A 17,365-nucleotide genomic window follows, 5' to 3' on the forward strand; every position below is an offset into this window, starting at 1 on the left:
GAACGGTGATGTCTTCGGGGTGCGGTGCATGTGGTCCCGCGCCTGAGCAAGAACGAAGCGTACCCGCAGCCCACCTTGAAGACATCACCGTCAACATGCATGGCCCGAATCTCTCAACCTCCAGGGCGTGAGCGACTTCGACCCCAACGATCCCCTCTACTGGGCCATGGAGCACTGCCAGTCAGAACGAACCAAACCCGCAACTACATGGAAAACGGCCGCTGGTATCATGGCTTCCGGAGAGGCCTCTACATGTACCCGTGCGACGAGCCCGAGAACGACCGCATGGACATCTACCACCAATTCTTTGACGTCGCACGGAGAGGGCAGCTGCACCAGGCACCGCACGCAAATGTCAAGCTCCCCTGGCCGTTCGCAAGTGTTGAGTGCGACAATATGGCGCTGTTTCGATATACCCCATCCTTCAGCATGGCGCTGGTATGCTGACCCCTCGTTCGCCATTAGTCCACTCAATGCTAACAGGTTATGTAGAGCAAGTACGGGTTCAGAATCCGACTGCACCGCCAGAGCCGCAAGCTGGCAAGAAGCGAAAGGCCGAGAAGGAGCCCGAGGTTAGTACCGTCTCAAGCTTCTAGATCACTCGCTAACATGATGCAGCCGAACAAGAAAGCCATGCCGAACCTCTTTGTGATGTTTCTGAGCAGACAAGTTGCCCTCCTCAGCCTCGAATCAACATGTACAAGGACGAGGAGGGCAACTTCAACGGCAAAGTCGTGCGAGGAGGTACGTCTGTCCGATCCAATGCCGACCTCAAGCGCTAACTCAACGACAGCTGCATCGCGAGTCGGTCCTCGTGAAGCCCGTCAACACGAGAACACCCCATCAAGAAGTTCGATACCAGAAGAGAACTCGAGGTGGCGAGTCGCCATACCGGAAACAACCACGGCATGGGTGGCGGACACATGCGTGGAGGCACCGGCGCTGTACCCTTTAGGGCTGGGCCCCCCTCAACACCACATGGGTCATGGCCACGGCCACGGAATGGGTGGTGGACATATGCGCGGTGGCACCGGCGCTGTGCCCTTTAGGGCTGGAGACTGGAAGTGCGGAGAGAATGGCTGTGGATACCACAAGACCACCCCGACGTCTTGACCAAGCCGATGGACGCTCGCGCCGACGTTCGCGCTTTCTTGTCAGAGCGAAGCAAGGTTCTGCACATGAGCGGCCTCCCCCACGACACTACCCAATCAGAACTAGAGAGCTGGTTCACTCAATTTGGCGGACGTCCAATTGCATTCTGGACCTGCAAGCAGTAAGTCGCCTTCCCCTAATGGGGTTGGCGCACCGACAACACGCCATGCAGCTGCCCTGATGACCTCCGCGAAAGCTTCCTGCATCATGTAGGACGCAGAGAAGTTTGTGGCCTGGAAATTCGGCGGCCAGAGATACGACGAACGCGATCAAGTGCTTCTGCTTGCCGAGGACAAGCCGCGCTTCAAGAAGTCTGGCCGTGGCGATATTCCTGACAGCGATTCAGAGTAACCACCTGTCAAAGCCAAGGATCGACGTATAGCTTTGGACACGAGTAGGATACGGGATGGAGGTTGATACGCAGGCTGAACGGGGAATGATACCATCGCCCTGGTCGTGCAAAGAGAGAGACGGCAGCTACCACCGTGCTCAAAACAAGGATGGCCACGCCGATGTCAAGACCAAGGACTCTGATCTAGACCATTTCCAGCCCAACGGTAATGCGTCCAAGGTTGGTCAGGCTTTCGGTCTCAGCATCCCTCCTACGTCCCCTCCCGGCAATTCAGGTGGACCACAACTTCGCGAAGAACACCGCCTGTCTCCGCTGTGGTGCGAGCCGCGCATGTGCAGCTGTTGTTGCCGACTTGGAAGATCAGAGTCCCTCCGGCAAGAAGAAGCGCAAGGCGCGGAAGAAGCCACTCGTGAGCACTTTTCGCATACTCTCGTCCAGCTACTGACAAGCATAGTCCGATGAAGAGTGCAAAGTTACGAACGCCAAGTATCATCAAGGACGTCCCACGTTATTCGGTTGGGGGCGACTGGGTATGGGCGAGGTCGGGGCCCTATCCACCATCGGCATTGAACTCGTTGCGCAGAGTTGTTCGTTCGTAAAAGCTTCTAGCCTTGGTCTTCGTGGGAAATCGTAAGACGCTGACATCATTCGGCGCGGTGACGGAGACCGTGGCAACCCTCACATGGGACCAAGTCCGCAACGCCGGTTCCATCCGTGGGTGTCGTAGAGCGCTTGAGCAACTTCTACAACGAGCACATTGGACCGAAGAACCTCGAGTTCGCCTTCGTAGACTCGTGGGAAGAATGTGTTCGTTATGGGAGGATCGCTCGCGCCTATGCCATCCACGGAACATTCTAGCATGGCACCGCAGCGGTACGTCCAAACAACATCCTATCCAAACCGCAGATAAGACATGAGCTAACTTTGCTAGGCTTCGGCCGGTGTAAGCCGCCTTCACACCCATCGGGTCCCCCGGTGGGTGGTTGGCGCCTCAGGTCGCCTGCGACCTGATGCAGAATACTGCCGTCGGGCTCGGTACTGAGCGCCGTATGGAGTGTTCTGTGTTGGGTTCGCATGGCACCTCTGCGGCGCCGCTCCAAACGCTGTGTCCAAAAGAAACGAAAAGGCCAGCCTCACAACGCAGCAAACAAACGTCAGCGCAAGTAGTTGTATGTTGTGAGGCTGGCCGGCCGTGGAAGAAAGAAGGATCCGACGAGGACGGTGTCGACATGGACGACATCAAAAAGCAGGTCGAGCTGATCGCCAGGGAGTTCGGTAACGTTCGCAACGTCGTCCATGTCGACACCGTCCATGATGAGATGCGCCTCATCTTCCGTATCGAGTTCGACTCCATCGACGCCGCACAGCGCGCTATCCAGTCTCTTCGTCGCACTCCTGTTGTGCTGGCCGACTGGACATCGTCACCGCCCTCGCACAAGAGAAGTGCATCTGCGAGAACGTCATGTGCTCGGCGTGGCAGATCCGCATGTTCGTCAACGCACCTAAGGCGTATTCCAAGCGGAAGGATATTCCAGATGTAACGATCAGAACCGGGAGGGATCCTGCCACTGACCCGACTATCGAGCTGGTTCGAACGCGATCGCAACCGCAACGTGGAGCGCATCTTGAACGCGATCGCAACCGCAACGTAGAGCGCATCTACAACGCGATGGTCAGCGGCGATCATGCTAGAGACAACCCCAAATCAACCGCGCGGAAGAGATGGATCGAAGAGCCACATTACCAGTCCGACTTTTGGGAAATAGCAAGAGGCCGAACGCGAAAGGTCACAGTGTATGAATGGTAAAGGGTGGGAGATGTCGTCGGAACCCCCGGCGCGGTGTGTTGGAAGTTTGTGGCGGCTTGGGGAAAACGGATTTGGCGATGAGATATGGGCAACGTCTTGGTTTCGAGTTGAGGTTCAAATGCGCATGAAGTTCTCCAATCTATCTCCAATAAACCACATGTCTTCGCTAGCCTGCGGGCCTTATGCATCGCGTCGTGAGCGAATGAGTGTTGCGTCCCTCGCGGCGGTATGTAACCCCCCTCTTCATCATCGGATGTTTGCTGACGTTTGCCTGCTCTGGCCCATAACAGAACATACTCATTGTCGATGGCGATAGTGGCGAAGCATTCTGGAGATGCCAGATCGCCCGTGAGGATGGCAAGGGATGGTCTGCGGCTGCACCTCGACGGTGGCTGGGCGGAAGATGGCGACCCACACTCGCTTCCGCGCGTCATCCTTCCCGGACTTCCGACCGCACGTCTTCGCCCCTTCTTCGCAAACTTCATCGAGAAGCTCGCCAACTCATCTTCCATCGTTCCGTAACACCGGTGTATCATCGTTTATCTCGCTGGCGATAGAAAGAGCTAGGGAAATACTGTCGCGGCATGCAACGTGGAGAGCTGTGCGCCATGGCCTTCGGATTTCCGTTGTGAGGGCGTCGCATGGCGTGGAAGACGTCTTACGAACCGCGCAACGCTGCGCAAACTATTCGTATCTCATTGCGGCATGCTCATACGTATCGTAGCCATGGATATGCGCAACCCCGATGCTACGCCCATCGCCGTTCCGAGCTCATGAGGACATTCAGCCTCAAGACATCGCTTCCGAAAGCCGGATCTTGATCACCTGACAAGAGTATGGCCGGCTTCGCTATGCCTGTCGTCGAACGTGCCTATCTTGACCGTCTCGTCTTATGATGAACACGTTCGAGGCTATCCATCGTTCCAAATGTCGCGTCGATTATGCGGCTCATTGGCCTCTTGCCGAAGACTCTCAGCACGGTCGGCTGGATGCTCGATCGCTGAGGATGCGCAGAGAGGATAGCCTTGTTTCGTCGTGCGAGCTTTACGGGAGACAGATCGCGCTGTCTTGTGTGCGTTCTCCTACTCCAACGTCCTGAGGCGCGTGCCCTCGTTGTGTGCTGCTCGGCGTCTCAAGCTTGAGGCTGTTCGCAGTCGATGGTGTACCAGGCGCCATTCAAGCAAACTGGTCGCGATTCGTTGATCGCATTCCCCGGCTGCAGTGTGCATGCGGGAGAAGCAGATATGCCGCTCGAATGTCGCTGTGGCTCGTCGCCTATCTGTCGCGTTTGGAGCTTTCGCCGCCGTTTCGTCGAGCTGTCCTTCATCCAAGAGGTACTCCTTCTATCTCGCTGTTGTCTGGCCCGTTGCCGCTCTCGCATTCGGTATGCAGCTCATCAAAGCCTTGTGTTTGCCTTGCGATCAGGACACACTGGCGGTACTGGTCGAGGCGGAGGCGGTCTGCGGCTTCGTGGGAGGTTGTGCGCGAGGAGGGCGGCGATTGGAAATGGTCGCAGGGAGTGCCCGAAGTTTTCTCTAGACCACTGTATCCTTTGTCAGTCGCTCTTGGATCTCCAGCATGGGCTTCAAACTTGGTGTGTCAAGTCGCCGTCTCGGGGCAGCAAAAGTCTCTAAGCTCATTCTCAACGCCGCGGAGGAGCCCGTCACCACAGGAGTGAGCTCTCCGTTAGGGGTGAGGGGATCCTAGCCTCGCCTTCAAAGAGACGTCGCGCGATTCTGCCTATTATGGACGATGCTCTAACGTCGGAGAAGCTCGTAGCAAGCCTCTCTCGTTGGTCTGAGGGTCGAGGGGCTCGTGGCGCAAATGCGTGGGTTGTTGCCGTGAAGGAATCTTGGACGAGCCTGCTGTCGCGGGGCATGATGCCTTTCGAGAAAGCCGTTGCAGTAGAGGTTTTCGCGCTTGACAAGGCTCTGGTCAAGGTTTGGCGAGTAGCCGCACTCCTATGATGGCGTTGTGGTCGTGTGTGTGGTGAAGCTGAGGCGGCGGTCGGCGGAGCGAGACGAAGCACGATATCAGCCCCACCACGATGCAGCCCGCCCTTCATCAACGCTGAGGAGACGCGGTAAGCATGGAGTAACGGGAGGGTCATCATGCACGAGGAGGCGAAGTTCCAGCATGCGCCCAAGCACAGCTGTGAGTCGCGCCTTGCACAGCCAAAGAAGGCCTGCATTCCAAAGCCTACTGGCCTTCTGCGGAGCGGCTAGAAGAAGACTCCCGCGATTTGGCCACGTACAAACAGCGCCTATTGGGACAGCATGTCTGCGTCCAGCTCTCGAACACGTAAAATTGTATGCAACGCGCTCCTGAGTAGCTTGCACTATAGACATCAGGGATCGTCTCATACGATGTCAAGCACGAAGGTCAAGCGTGGAGATGAAGCACCAAGTGTTCAAGACATGCAATTGACCGCTCTGATTGCCTGCGGCTGCTACATGCTAGATACATGCTGGTCATTGTCTCAAGGGCCTCCTACGTGGGCTCATGGTATCCCCCTGGCTCATCGTCCTGCCGCTGCTGCCCTACTTGCATGCTTACTCAAGGCATCCTCGCTAGTCCTGCCGCCTTCGTCTACGTATGTCAGGAACCGCGTATCCCCCTGGCCTCCCTCCTGCTCGCCTATCGCCTTGGCTTGTACCCATCGTGGCTTCCTTGTGCTGGCTTCGGTACGATGAAGGCCGTAGGTTGGAGAATCGGGAATTGGACGTTGTCCTAGTAGGTCGCCGTCAGAGGTTCATAAGACTGCTGTCGGTGAAAGATATCCCGGACAGGACTGATCAGTATACGTTCTTGGGATGCTACGTCCACAATACCAATGACCTTCGGTGGTCTCTCACCATACCCCACCTACCCTTGCGGTCAATGGAAGTCGCAGAACCCTAGCAGAAAACTGGCGCTAGTCGGTCACCCAAATGGTCAACAGTACTTCACGTAGACAATAGAGGTGCTGCACGCCCCGGAAAAGCTTGCAATTGCCTGAGCTGGTTGCTACATGGCCATTGAACAATATTATCTCTTCGTTAGGTCTCAATAGGGGGTCGTCGTCGAGTACAGGTCACCGTCGCTCTCGTCTTGGTGCGGGAGCTGGGGCCTCGGGGCGCCGACTATATAAACAAGCGACTTTTGGGATCCCTCTTCTGCTCTTTGGCAACCACATCACTCTGCCCAGTTACAGAATTGTTTACAATTCTAAAAAGTCTCTTCCCTCCTTCCTCAACACCAACAACAACACCAACAACAAGACCTTTCGGCAACCTCCCACCATCCTACACCACCAAGTCCGGAACTCCACCGGCAACAACATGAGCACGCGGTATCTTCCGCAGGTTGGGCCTGAGGCCGATGAAGAGGAAGGCCCTCCCTCGCCTCCCCCTTCTCCGCCTCCGCCCCCTCCACCCCCTCCACCCCCTCCTCCGCCCCCTCCGCCTCCTCCGCCGCCACCGCAGCAGTGGCAGCCGCCGCCCCCGCCGCCCCCGCCGCCCCCGCCCCTGCATGGTCACCAGACCTTCACCCCGCAGGAGTTGGCTCTGGCGCATGGGCCGCTCCACCGCTTCCTGGCCACCCTCGATGTGGTTGCTCTCCACGACTATGTTGAGCAGCTGTCGTGAGGACGACGAGGACGAGGACGAGGATGAGGACGAGGACGAAAACGACGATGACGACGACGACATGGTTTGGTTCCGGCCTTTTCTCTCTGGTTCTGGGTCTGTGGGTGTCTGGGTGGGCTGTGTGCTTGGGTTTGGGGGGTGTGGGCTGGGGTTGTAGCCTCCTGGGTCTCTGTTCGGCGCGCTCTGGCCGCCTATATAGTTGAATGGAGTCTCCTCGCTGCCTGCTTGTTTGCCGGTGGCGTCTTCCCGATCACATTGTATTCTGCAAACCTATCTTGTGATGTGTGTATTTGACGTGATATATCTGTACTAAAATCGACTATGTCCACTTTATCCCTTTCACTCAAGCACCCCCCTCCCTCTTAGCATATTCATCCTGCATCCTCTCCTCATACTCCCTCTCTTTGCTCTTAGCGTCCTCCTCTTCCGTCACATCCTGAATCCGCTTCGCATCCGCATGTCTGTGGTCTTCCAACTGTCTTCCCGACGAATCCGTCTCAAATCGCTCAACGCGCGGCGCTTCACCTGGAGCTTGATGTGTACGCTCGACACGGGTGCCGCTGGGGTCTGTGAAGGTGTGCTCGGACTTTGAGGTTGTTTGGCCGTTGATGGTTGTGCTGGATGAGGATGTGCTGAAGGATTGGAATGTTGAGCTGGGCATTGTGGTGGTGGTTGGTGGGTTGGGTATGTGGTTTGATTTGTAAGGTTTGACGAGTTGATGGATTTGTGACGGTAGGTAGTTTGAAGTTGTTGGTGTAGGTGGTTGAGATGAGAGGTTGTTGGGTTGTTAAACCTACTCATGGACCGAGGTCGTGTGTTACGCGTTGTGATCTCATGAGTGACGTCATAGTGTCTAGCAACTCGAAACGACAGCCAACCACTTCGCGACTCGACGCGACTGATCTGTCGCGTGCGCCTTTCGCATCAAGGAACGTCGCCCATAGTTCTGTCATCTCCACTAACAAAGTGTAGCCCAGCGGCTGAACCGTGGGCTTTGCGAAAGACCGATGGACAACGCCGATGACTACGCGAGCGACGCCGGGACGGACCGCGAATGTAAAATACGCCAGGGGCGGAAACGAAAGATACTGAGATGCGGGATTGGCTGATGTCTGATGCGTAGATTCGTGATTGCCGCACAGGAGTTGTGACGCACTTTGCACGCTGTATGGGAAGGTCGTGGCTTACTCGACTGATCGACATTACCAACTCACATCAGATATTTACATACGAGACAAGGGCCTTTAGTCAATCTCCAGCTTGCCCCTCAATAGATCTCGAGGGGTCGCGGTACTCTACGAAACAGTACCAAAGGTTTTGTTGATGCTGGTTCGGGGTCGAATTTTACGAGAAGGCCATCGATTCCATGCAACCTCTCTTCTTCTTTGTCAGTCTCTTCAAATCTGGGCGCACCAAATAGGTCGCAAGCTGCTTTCGAATTGAGCATGCGAACATTGAAGATGGTTGTACGATGTGGCTCCCATCCGATAGATGGATAAGTGTCGAGTTTGAGCAGGCGAGAGTGTAGGTGTCCGTCGCGGTTGGTCACTACTACTGTATGATCCTATCAACGGTTTCAGCGTAATCTTCGTCGTGAAAGGACGTTAAGACGTACATGAAGATTCTCGCAGTCAGCAACTAAGAAAGTGTCTACGATCGAGTCAGCTTGTGTTACACCACATGGTCGCTCCTAATACCGTCAACCTGTTCCCCTTTACTGGTAAGTCTAGCCGAGACATCAACACCATCTTCGAATTGAAGCTCGTACTTCCTCGTGTAATCCTTAACAGTCATGCCGGGTAACGTTACTACAGTTCGGTTAAGTACTTCACCCTCAACACCCATACCGATGCCTGTCAGTATTCCAGTGTTCGTGGATGGGGTTACCTCGAAGCGTACGGTCTGAGCATCTTGCTGTGTAGAATTCGGTGCATACGGTGGACGGCGAAACTGTCTCGTGAACGCATTGATGTTGGACTTGTATCCATTGACGAAGGCCTGATCCGGCACAATAAAATAATCTTGCTGGCCTTGTACTTGCGAGGTTTGGCCTGTTACCACGTTCACGTTGTCAATGTAGATACGGATCACGTACAGCCTGTCTGCGTCAAGCTTGATCCACATGGCTTCACTCTCTGCAGTTGCACCATGGTTAGCGCGTGTGAGTGGATTTGCTGGTATGCGACTCACGCTTCATATGTAGATAAAGCCCCCTACATTTTGCCTCATCAAATTGCTGTCCATTACTATCCCTTTGCAGAAAATGCAGAGGAAATATACCGTCTTCAGGAAGCAGATCGGCCAGGTCGCGGTCGGGATCGATAGATGTCCGGTGGAATTCGATCTCCAGGTGATCGTCGACTCTGATGATATTCCCACTACGTCGCTCACAGGAAAGCTGCGCCATAATCGCGGTGAAAGAGGAAGGGAATAGCAGAGAGAACACAACTGAGTAGACATGCGTTCGACATGGTTTGCTAGCAAATGAAAAGGAATCTGCGCGATGGATGACAGCACTTGTAGCAAGCAATCTTGATATGTGCAGAAGAGGTGCCTGTAGTGCCTTTTGCTCAGCCAGCGTGGTGTCACTAATCGTCAAAACCGCCGGCTCTACGCAAGACAACACGGGTTATCACCTTCAGTCGAACGCCGCCGGGTTGGACCGTAACCGCAACAGAGTTAAGAAGCAAGGAAAATAAGATACCATGACAGAAAAGAAGGTGGTACCCGATGTGTGGTCCAAACTCGCCACGCAAGCTTCACTTTCCGAAATAGGATCATGATAGGCTGTCTGGTCGATGCGACCCTACCAGCCCAATGGTGTATGACACATCAGATTCAGTACGAGATCCAGATGCAGCCAAATCGGCCCCATTTGTGGATGTTCACAGGTAGACGAAAAAGCACAGAACTTGCGTTGTACAACCAATCGCTTACTGGAAGATTCCTCCAGCCACTCAGCACGCCCTTGCATACCAACTCTATTAATGGCCTGGTTTACGCCCCCAAAGGCTCAAAAGCAAAGCTACTGTGTGCGAATCTCCGTGCCAACCTGAAAACACGGTTCGCGATATGGTATAAGAATCCTTCACACGCCGTGACGAAGACGATCTCGCATTTTCAATTCCACCCGAGCCTATCTTTCACTATGAACTCAACCGAAAACATCACGCAATATCATACCTGGAAGGCTGAGCCTCAGAACCGCGGAACCTTTTCGATACTCTCTACATGCATCCTCACTCTAGTGTTGTGCGTTTGGAAGGCTATTCATGTAAACATTCCAGAGTACGGTAAAACAGCCGATCTATTCTGGAGGAAAGCTGGTTGGGTGATGATGGCGCTGTTCACCCCAGAACTGGTACGACCATCTTTCAAGTGCCCATAACGGCTCCGCTGATTCCGTCCCAATTGTAGGTCGTCTTTCAAGCATACTGCCATAACAAAGAGGCGATGGAGCTGGGCGATTACATGCGAAAGCAGCTCAACCAAGATCCGCCTCCTAACATCATCCGCAGAGCTTACCAGCAATTGCAAGACGCCATCCGATACATTCCCTCAAAGGTACGACATCAGAAAACGGTCCTGGACAGCAAAAGACCATCAACCCATCTTTGGACAGACACCCATTCTTTCTTCGCCGTCATGGGCGGCTTTGTCATCGATACCGGAGATAGAGAGAGCTACCTACCGCGCGGCGAAACCAGGCTGGTTCTATCCGTGCCCAGCATCAAATTTATTGCAAAGCACGTTCCCAAGTTCTTCGAAAGAGTTTCAGAATCTTACATCCTGGACAAGAGCAAAGGGAACCCCATGGTGAAGATTCTGGCATGCTCTCAAGCGGCGTGGTTCTGCATCCAATGTCTGACCAGACACTCGCAGGGTCTCACGGTTTCGTTACTGGAATTGAATGTAGGGATACACAGCGCAGGCGCCCTGATGCACCACGTGTTCACCATGTGGAGCAAACCACTGGACGTGGAGGAAGGGTTCGTTCTACAGGGGAAGGATATCGAACTTCTGGGGGCTTTCTTAGCGGCCGCGGATTCTCTACCCGGTTCAGATCTCAGTCGCTTGTCGTTGGAACGCGAAGAAGCCGCGGACTCACAACAACACCTTCTTCAGCTCGCGTCTGAAGCTACCAGAACGTTTGATCTTATGCCACTGCCGCAAAGTGGCGGAGGGAAGAAGGTAACACTTTATGACGCCCTTATCCATGCCGACGTCGGATTCAACCCTATACAAGCTAAGCGTCATATCTTTTCGCGAAGGATCAAGGCGCGACCTACCTCCGAACAGCTCAAACTCAAACTCCGCGACGAGTTCAGCGGACCAGACCGAGCCTGGAAGATAGTGCTTACACACAGGTTGGTCTTTGCCAATCTCTGCTATGGTGGAGCTCATATGTTGGTATGGCACCATGTATTTCGAACTGCAACTGAAGAACTGCTGTGGAGGATATCCGCCACAACAATTAGCATTTTTGGCCTGCTTTTCATACCGGTCTATCTGATGGGGGAGACTGCGGTTGATTGGGCGTCGACTTTCTCACCGGAGGGGAAGGAACTACACAACGGAGTGCTGAGGATAGGTATGACGTGCCGCTGGATCTTGCTGAGGCCTGAGCTGGCATGGTCGCTGCACATTACTGTGTGGCTCTTTTACATATTCTGCAGGGTTTTCATTATCGTCGAGTGCTTTTTGGACGTCTTCCATCTTCCCGAGTCGGCTTTCGACACTCCTGAATGGTCGCATTATTTTCCCCATTTTGCATAGCAGCCGATGTTTCGCGATAGAACTATCAATCACTCTACGCACACAGCAACTCTTGATCTCCAATGGTATCGTTATGGCTCCATAGAGCTCTGAGGATGGTGTTATCTGAGTTGAGGCAGATCATGGCCGCGTGAGCAATGGATGCCGTCGAAATGTATACAGCACCGGAAGTATGAGAATACGATAATCGCATCGTCGTCAACATCAGTGTTTCTGCACGCGCTATGGGCGGAGGTGGCAGAGAAGTTTGGCGGGGGAACCAGCGTTCGTGCCTCATGATCGCCGGCTAATCGCGCGACACCCCTGCAAGGCTCCGCCACGCTACGCCCCTGACAGCGGCGGCAGCGACGAGCGCCAGGCACCTGCCCTCGATCATTCCACCACCAGCCCACCATGCTGCTGTCCGGTATCGCGCTGCTGGCCGGCCTTCTATCTTCGGCCTATGCTGCAGATATTCCCGAAGTACTCGACTGCGACCTAGATGGAAGAGGAAAAGTGCCTGAAGGGTGCGAGGCACCCATTGCACCGGTCGCAGCCGTGGTACCCGGATCGTCCTACATCGCGAAGATAGAATGCAAGGGCTGCCCTTATGAGGACCCTGAAGATCACGAGGTCATAACTGGTGATAATGTGCTTGTATGTATAAGTGTCGAGCCTAAGTCCAGCATGTGCCTAAAGAGCGGTGCTAACCACGCTGAGCGCTATAGCTTCTCAACGTAACCCTCACGCACGATAATCGCACTGTCCTCCTCAACGATCGCCCGCTATATCCCTTACCGACCATACCCACACCCTCCACCTTCCTCGTTACACGATATCGCCAAAACCTCTCCCACGCGGAACTGTACTGGGGCCTAAACTCCGAAGACCCGTATTGTCGAGAAAGCTGGAGTGGCAGAGGACGATGGTGCCACGAAGTACCCTTGACACATGCCCCGCGAATGTATATCGATTATTTATATATCACGAACCCGAGCGATAACCAGGAAGGCGATGACGCGGATGCGGAATACTGGAGCGTTGCGCTGGACGTGATCGGGAAATCGCGGTACCCTGACGACCCTCTTTGGAAGTTCAACAACCCGGAGCAGAAGATGCTGTGGATGCGTATCAAGGGGACACCTCTGAAAAGGGGAGACAAAGGAGGGCCAGCCAAGGTCGCCGACCCGTTCGGTCAATCTACCACGGACGACCAGATCTACGAGTACCAAATCGTCGATATGCGCATAGTAGCTCGAGCCTACACCTTCCCTCTCAAGAAATCTTTGACAATTTGGGGCACAATAGGTCACTTCCTTGGCAGCGACGTCTGGGAACTAGAGGGGAGCCGCTTCCTCTATCGCAAAGAAGAATGGGGATACTATGGCAAGAAAGGAACGCTTCGCAACATGTTTGGCGAATTCGTACACTGGGAATGGTGGGGCCTGTTCTGGGTCATCTTCAGCAGTGTCGTTGGCGGCTTATTCACCATCTTTCTCTTATGGAAGATGTACTGGTGGATCGTTGCGCAGCGCGAGCTCATGAAGTGGGACGGCATGGAGGATGTTTGGGAGAACATGAGAAGGGACAGGGTGGCTGAAGAAGAAGGCGCACTGCTGAACGCCCACGGCGCGTATCGCGATGATCCGGACGAAGGCAGCTCATCGAGACCACCGGCGTATGAGGATGCGTTGAAACCGCTGCCGAGTAAACCTCTGCCCGAGAAGCCTTTACCGGCGGTACCGTTGATCGATGCTTGAGGAATTCGATGCATGACCGCCATTTTCCTAATATTTACTTGCGAGTATCCCATCTTTCACCATTTACCTTCTTTACCACGCCTTTCAACTTTCCAATCTTGTGTATATCTACATTCCTGAACCTGGTCGGGCAATCAATTGTCTCTCTCACAGCACTCCACAGGGGGGTTTCGACTGATCACATTCCGCATTGGAAGTCTACCCAGATCAGCAGTCAACAGTCTCCAAGCAATATAATATATCTGGTCGTACAGCATCGTACTATGGCGGTAGCTCGTATGAGATCGCCACCAACATTGGCAAGGAGCGCTCAGCCCATTCGCAGCGTATCATGCAATCGGTATGCGTCGAGCACCACAAGGAATACTCAAACATCAATGATATCGCGATAGCCGAGATCGTAGCTTCACAACTTGGGGTTTTGTGACACGAGTCAGGACCATGCCGTACACCGCCGAAGACACGCCTTCGTAGCGAAAAATTGCGGGGGCTCAAAGCGGAGCAACAGATAGCGGCCGTTGGACATACAAAAGAAGGGAGCTTGTAATCTGTAGTGCTTACAGTTGAATCCTTCGACATCGAAAGAGCAATATAGCATCACGTGCAATCATGGTGAAGATCGCAGTTGCAGGCGGCACCGGAAGTATGCTTCCTCCCCTTCTACATATGCTTACCCCGCCTCTATCGAGACACCAGATGGCACTCCTCCGTTGCTAGAAATATGAACATACCGTACCTTACTAACGCTGTCCAAAGACGTCGCAACCAACCTGCTTAAATCCACAATCGCCTCCGGCAAGCACGACATCACCATCTTCACGCGATCCGCCCCAACTAAACCGCATGTTTCCCCCAAAGTCACCTACAAGCAAGTCGACTACACCGACCTCAATGGCCTCACCACGGCTCTCCAGGGCTTCCATACCCTCCTATCCTTCTTCGTCGTCCACCTCGACACCGACAACGTCGCCCAGAAGAACCTAATCCACGCCGCCATCGCAGCAGGCGTCTCCCGCTTCGCACCCAGCGAATGGGGCATCGCAAACTACGCCGGCGTCCCCAGCTACGACAACAAAGACTACATCCGGAAGTACCTCGAAGACCTAGACGCCAAGGGCGAACTGGGATCGATGCAGTACTGCCTCTTCCAACCCTCCATCTTCATGGACTACTTCGCGCACCCATACCCGCTAGAACGCGACCTCTACACCTGGCCTTTCTTCCTCGACTTTGAGAACCGACGTGCCATGGTTCTGGACGATGGAAACCAACCCATCGTCATCACCGCCATCCAAGACGACTGCGAGATCCTCGCTCGCGCCCTCGACGACACGCGTCCATGGCCGAAGATCGGCGGTATTAGGGGTTGCCGTACTTCCATCAACGAACTCCTCGCTCTAGGCAAGAAGATCAGAGGCGGAGACTGGCTCGTCGAGTATGTCAAGAGCGAGGATCTGGAGAAGGGGGAATTGAAAGCGAGTTGGTTGCCGTTGATCAGTCATCCTACTGTTACGGATGAGGTGAGGGAGGGTTTCAGCAAGCAGTTTGTTATCATGTTCTTTGAGGCGATTAGGAGGGGGGCTTGGGATGTTAGTGATGAGTTTAATCAGCGGTTCCCCGAGTACAAGTTTATGAGCGCGGAGGAGTATTTGAGTAGGGCTTGGGAGGGGCAGCCTTAGATGGGGGTAGTTGGATACAGCACGGGGTGCATCGAGGTGGGCAGGAACGGTGGCGAATGAAGGCTTCTTCATATGAATATCTACAAGAAGAAAAGAGTAAAGTATATACACCCAACCTCTTCCTCACGAGTCCTCCTCATCTACAAAAAGTAACTCTTGATCTTGGGCAAGATCCCCGTCCAAGCAACTCCCGTCGTAGGCTCCATGTTATAGATGTAATCCGCCCACCACGGTCCCGCCGCCCACCAAATACCTCCGAGCCAAACATCGCTGTTCTCACCCATATACTTCAATCCATCCTGCAGCGCCGAAATACACTGCGCATTGTTCCCGCCCGCAAACTCACCAATAACACCCTGCTTCTTATTATCCTTGAGCCACTTAGTCGCAGCCTGAAGTCTCTCCTTGAAAATCGTGGCGCTAACACACGTGGCCGAAGTACCAGAGCCATCGGTATCGAGATACTGGTGCATTTGGTATACCAGTTTGTTCTCTGGGTCTTTCAGATTAACCATACTGGCGCCGTTGCCGGAGGAAATCCACGTCCATGCGCCAGTCCAGCTGTTGCCCTCAGGGGTGATGTATTGTTTTGTGGCGCCTGCGGCGCGGATGCCGTCGATGGCGGCTTGGTTGAGGTCGAAGACGAGCTGTTGGTCCATGTCGTGGTATTCGTTGTTTGTGTCGAAGACGACGAGGTCGTTGTCTTTGTATTCGGCCGCGACGTTGGTCCACCAGGTTTTGAACGCAGAGGTGTCGGTGATGATGTTGCCCAGGAACCTCCCGTAGTTGTGAGGTTGAATCATGGCATACGAGCCTTTGGAGGTTATGTGGTTTACTTGCTCGGTGAGGTTGCCGAGGTAGAGCGGGTCGAAGGCGCCGGTGAGGGAGTTGGGGGTTAAGCGCTCCATTACTGGGGGGTGTTAGGTCGTGGTCTTTGGGAAGATGTGGGATATGGGGGTTGTGTGACTTACAGAAGTTCAGGCGGAACATGTTCATTCCCTCGTCCATGAACTTGTCGATGGTGTTGAGATCGTACCAGGTGTATTCTTTTCCGTAGACACCTGTGAAGTTCTTCTCGCCAAATTCGGCACCAGACTCGTTGATTCCGAACCACTTCATCTTGCGAGAGGTTTGGCGTTTCTCAGCAGGAGCCGCGAAAGCGGTGCTGGCCAGAGCGGCCGCCGCCAAAAGAGTCTTGAATAGCATGGTGTAGAGATGCGAAGAGTACTTCCACAGTCCTATGTTGCACCTGCTGGGCAAACACTACTCTTATACCGCGAATAGTTCGCATGCCAATGATTCAATGCCCCACAAATGGACAGGCTTTGCCTTCCGTTTCTTCCATGGCAATGAGTGGGCCTTCATCTGATGCCAATATGAAAGTGATGGATGTGGCATCATAGTTCTGAAGCTTCGAAGCCGCTGTGCCTGATAGATTGCTTGGCCATATTAAGGGAAGCTTCAATAACCGGGATCGTGGGTCATGCGCGGTGGCTTTGCGGGGACGCAGGGGTTACGATTCGTGTGGAGGTTACAACGGCCTGTCGGCAAAGAAAAACGCTAAGATGAAACCATCGCGCCAACTGTCGAAGTCCTGCAACATGGAGAATAAGTAATCAGGTGCGTATGTGACACAATAAGTTGCGCATGATACTCCGCCAATGAATGTCATCGAAAACCGGCATTGGCCCTTGCATGCCGAGGAAGCTTCGTTGCATAGTCCTCGCATATTAAACCTCCTTGATCCTTACCGCATTCGTCTTAGCTTCCCATCTGCCGGCTGTCTACCCACATGTGAGTTGAATCGACAGACTCCGTGTTGAGAGAGGGAAGGCGTGGGCGTGCTAAGCATCACGGGGCAGACTCTTGATTGAACGTGATGCGAGACAGCAAATCTGCTCACTGCGAGGGTTTTTTGATCGTCGCATCGAACGGTCTGCGGAACGCGGTGCGCATCTCCGTCTTGCAAGCTGCAATCGTAGTCATAAAGGGGTGATTTACAGTCGAGCATATAGACGAGGTTGACGCTGATCGTACCTAAAATCTCGTCCTGCAGGAGTAGTTCACAGATGAAAATCGCTGATAGCAGAACTAGAAATCTAATCATTTCTTTGCCCGGTCATACATACACCGAATCCCCATGCGAAAATGGCCATTCATAAAGCCAAGTACTCCAATTCGCTATTCGATAGGAAAGCAAACGCATAGGTTGCCTTTAACGTCTAACATTGCGC

At 53.9% G+C, this 17,365-nt stretch overlaps 7 protein-coding genes across 7 annotated transcripts; 4 read left to right on the top strand and 3 right to left on the bottom strand.

The window, feature by feature from the left end:
• Positions 1 to 207: 207 nt before the first annotated feature.
• Positions 208 to 596, top strand: J4E90_001602 (uncharacterized protein; the record flags this gene model as incomplete). Its single annotated transcript, XM_051431188.1, has 3 exons — positions 208 to 381; positions 429 to 438; positions 493 to 596. The coding sequence occupies 3 exons, from the start codon at positions 208 to 210 to the stop codon at positions 594 to 596; spliced, it is 288 nt and encodes a 95-aa protein (XP_051294322.1).
• A 99-nt stretch (positions 597 to 695) lies between these two features.
• Positions 696 to 3,311, top strand: J4E90_001603 (uncharacterized protein; the record flags this gene model as incomplete). Its single annotated transcript, XM_051431189.1, has 6 exons — positions 696 to 744; positions 794 to 882; positions 1,366 to 1,499; positions 1,630 to 1,723; positions 2,686 to 2,904; positions 2,985 to 3,311. 6 exons carry the CDS (start codon positions 696 to 698, stop codon positions 3,309 to 3,311), a joined length of 912 nt encoding a protein of 303 aa, XP_051294323.1.
• A 3,969-nt stretch (positions 3,312 to 7,280) lies between these two features.
• J4E90_001604 (uncharacterized protein) lies at positions 7,281 to 7,598 on the bottom strand (the record flags this gene model as incomplete). Its single annotated transcript, XM_051431190.1, has 1 exon — positions 7,281 to 7,598. The coding sequence occupies one exon, from the start codon at positions 7,596 to 7,598 to the stop codon at positions 7,281 to 7,283; it is 318 nt and encodes a 105-aa protein (XP_051294324.1).
• A 1,010-nt stretch (positions 7,599 to 8,608) lies between these two features.
• J4E90_001605 (uncharacterized protein) lies at positions 8,609 to 9,344 on the bottom strand (the record flags this gene model as incomplete). Its single annotated transcript, XM_051431191.1, has 2 exons — positions 8,609 to 9,072; positions 9,128 to 9,344. The coding sequence occupies 2 exons, from the start codon at positions 9,342 to 9,344 to the stop codon at positions 8,609 to 8,611; spliced, it is 681 nt and encodes a 226-aa protein (XP_051294325.1).
• Positions 9,345 to 12,654: 3,310 nt separating this feature from the next.
• J4E90_001606 (uncharacterized protein) lies at positions 12,655 to 13,452 on the top strand (the record flags this gene model as incomplete). Its single annotated transcript, XM_051431192.1, has 1 exon — positions 12,655 to 13,452. One exon carries the CDS (start codon positions 12,655 to 12,657, stop codon positions 13,450 to 13,452), a length of 798 nt encoding a protein of 265 aa, XP_051294326.1.
• A 609-nt stretch (positions 13,453 to 14,061) lies between these two features.
• On the top strand, positions 14,062 to 15,131 carry J4E90_001607 (uncharacterized protein; the record flags this gene model as incomplete). The annotated part of the gene is made up of 2 exons (XM_051431193.1): positions 14,062 to 14,095; positions 14,209 to 15,131. The coding sequence occupies 2 exons, from the start codon at positions 14,062 to 14,064 to the stop codon at positions 15,129 to 15,131; spliced, it is 957 nt and encodes a 318-aa protein (XP_051294327.1).
• A 140-nt stretch (positions 15,132 to 15,271) lies between these two features.
• J4E90_001608 (uncharacterized protein) lies at positions 15,272 to 16,337 on the bottom strand (the record flags this gene model as incomplete). The annotated part of the gene is made up of 2 exons (XM_051431194.1): positions 15,272 to 16,041; positions 16,103 to 16,337. The coding sequence occupies 2 exons, from the start codon at positions 16,335 to 16,337 to the stop codon at positions 15,272 to 15,274; spliced, it is 1,005 nt and encodes a 334-aa protein (XP_051294328.1).
• Between the last annotated feature and the right edge of the window lie 1,028 nt (positions 16,338 to 17,365).

The sequence above is a fragment of the Alternaria incomplexa genome (genome assembly GCF_024043165.1).
Source record: "Alternaria incomplexa strain BMP 0042 chromosome Unknown scaffold_2, whole genome shotgun sequence".
Taxonomy (NCBI): Eukaryota; Fungi; Ascomycota; class Dothideomycetes; order Pleosporales; family Pleosporaceae; genus Alternaria; species Alternaria incomplexa.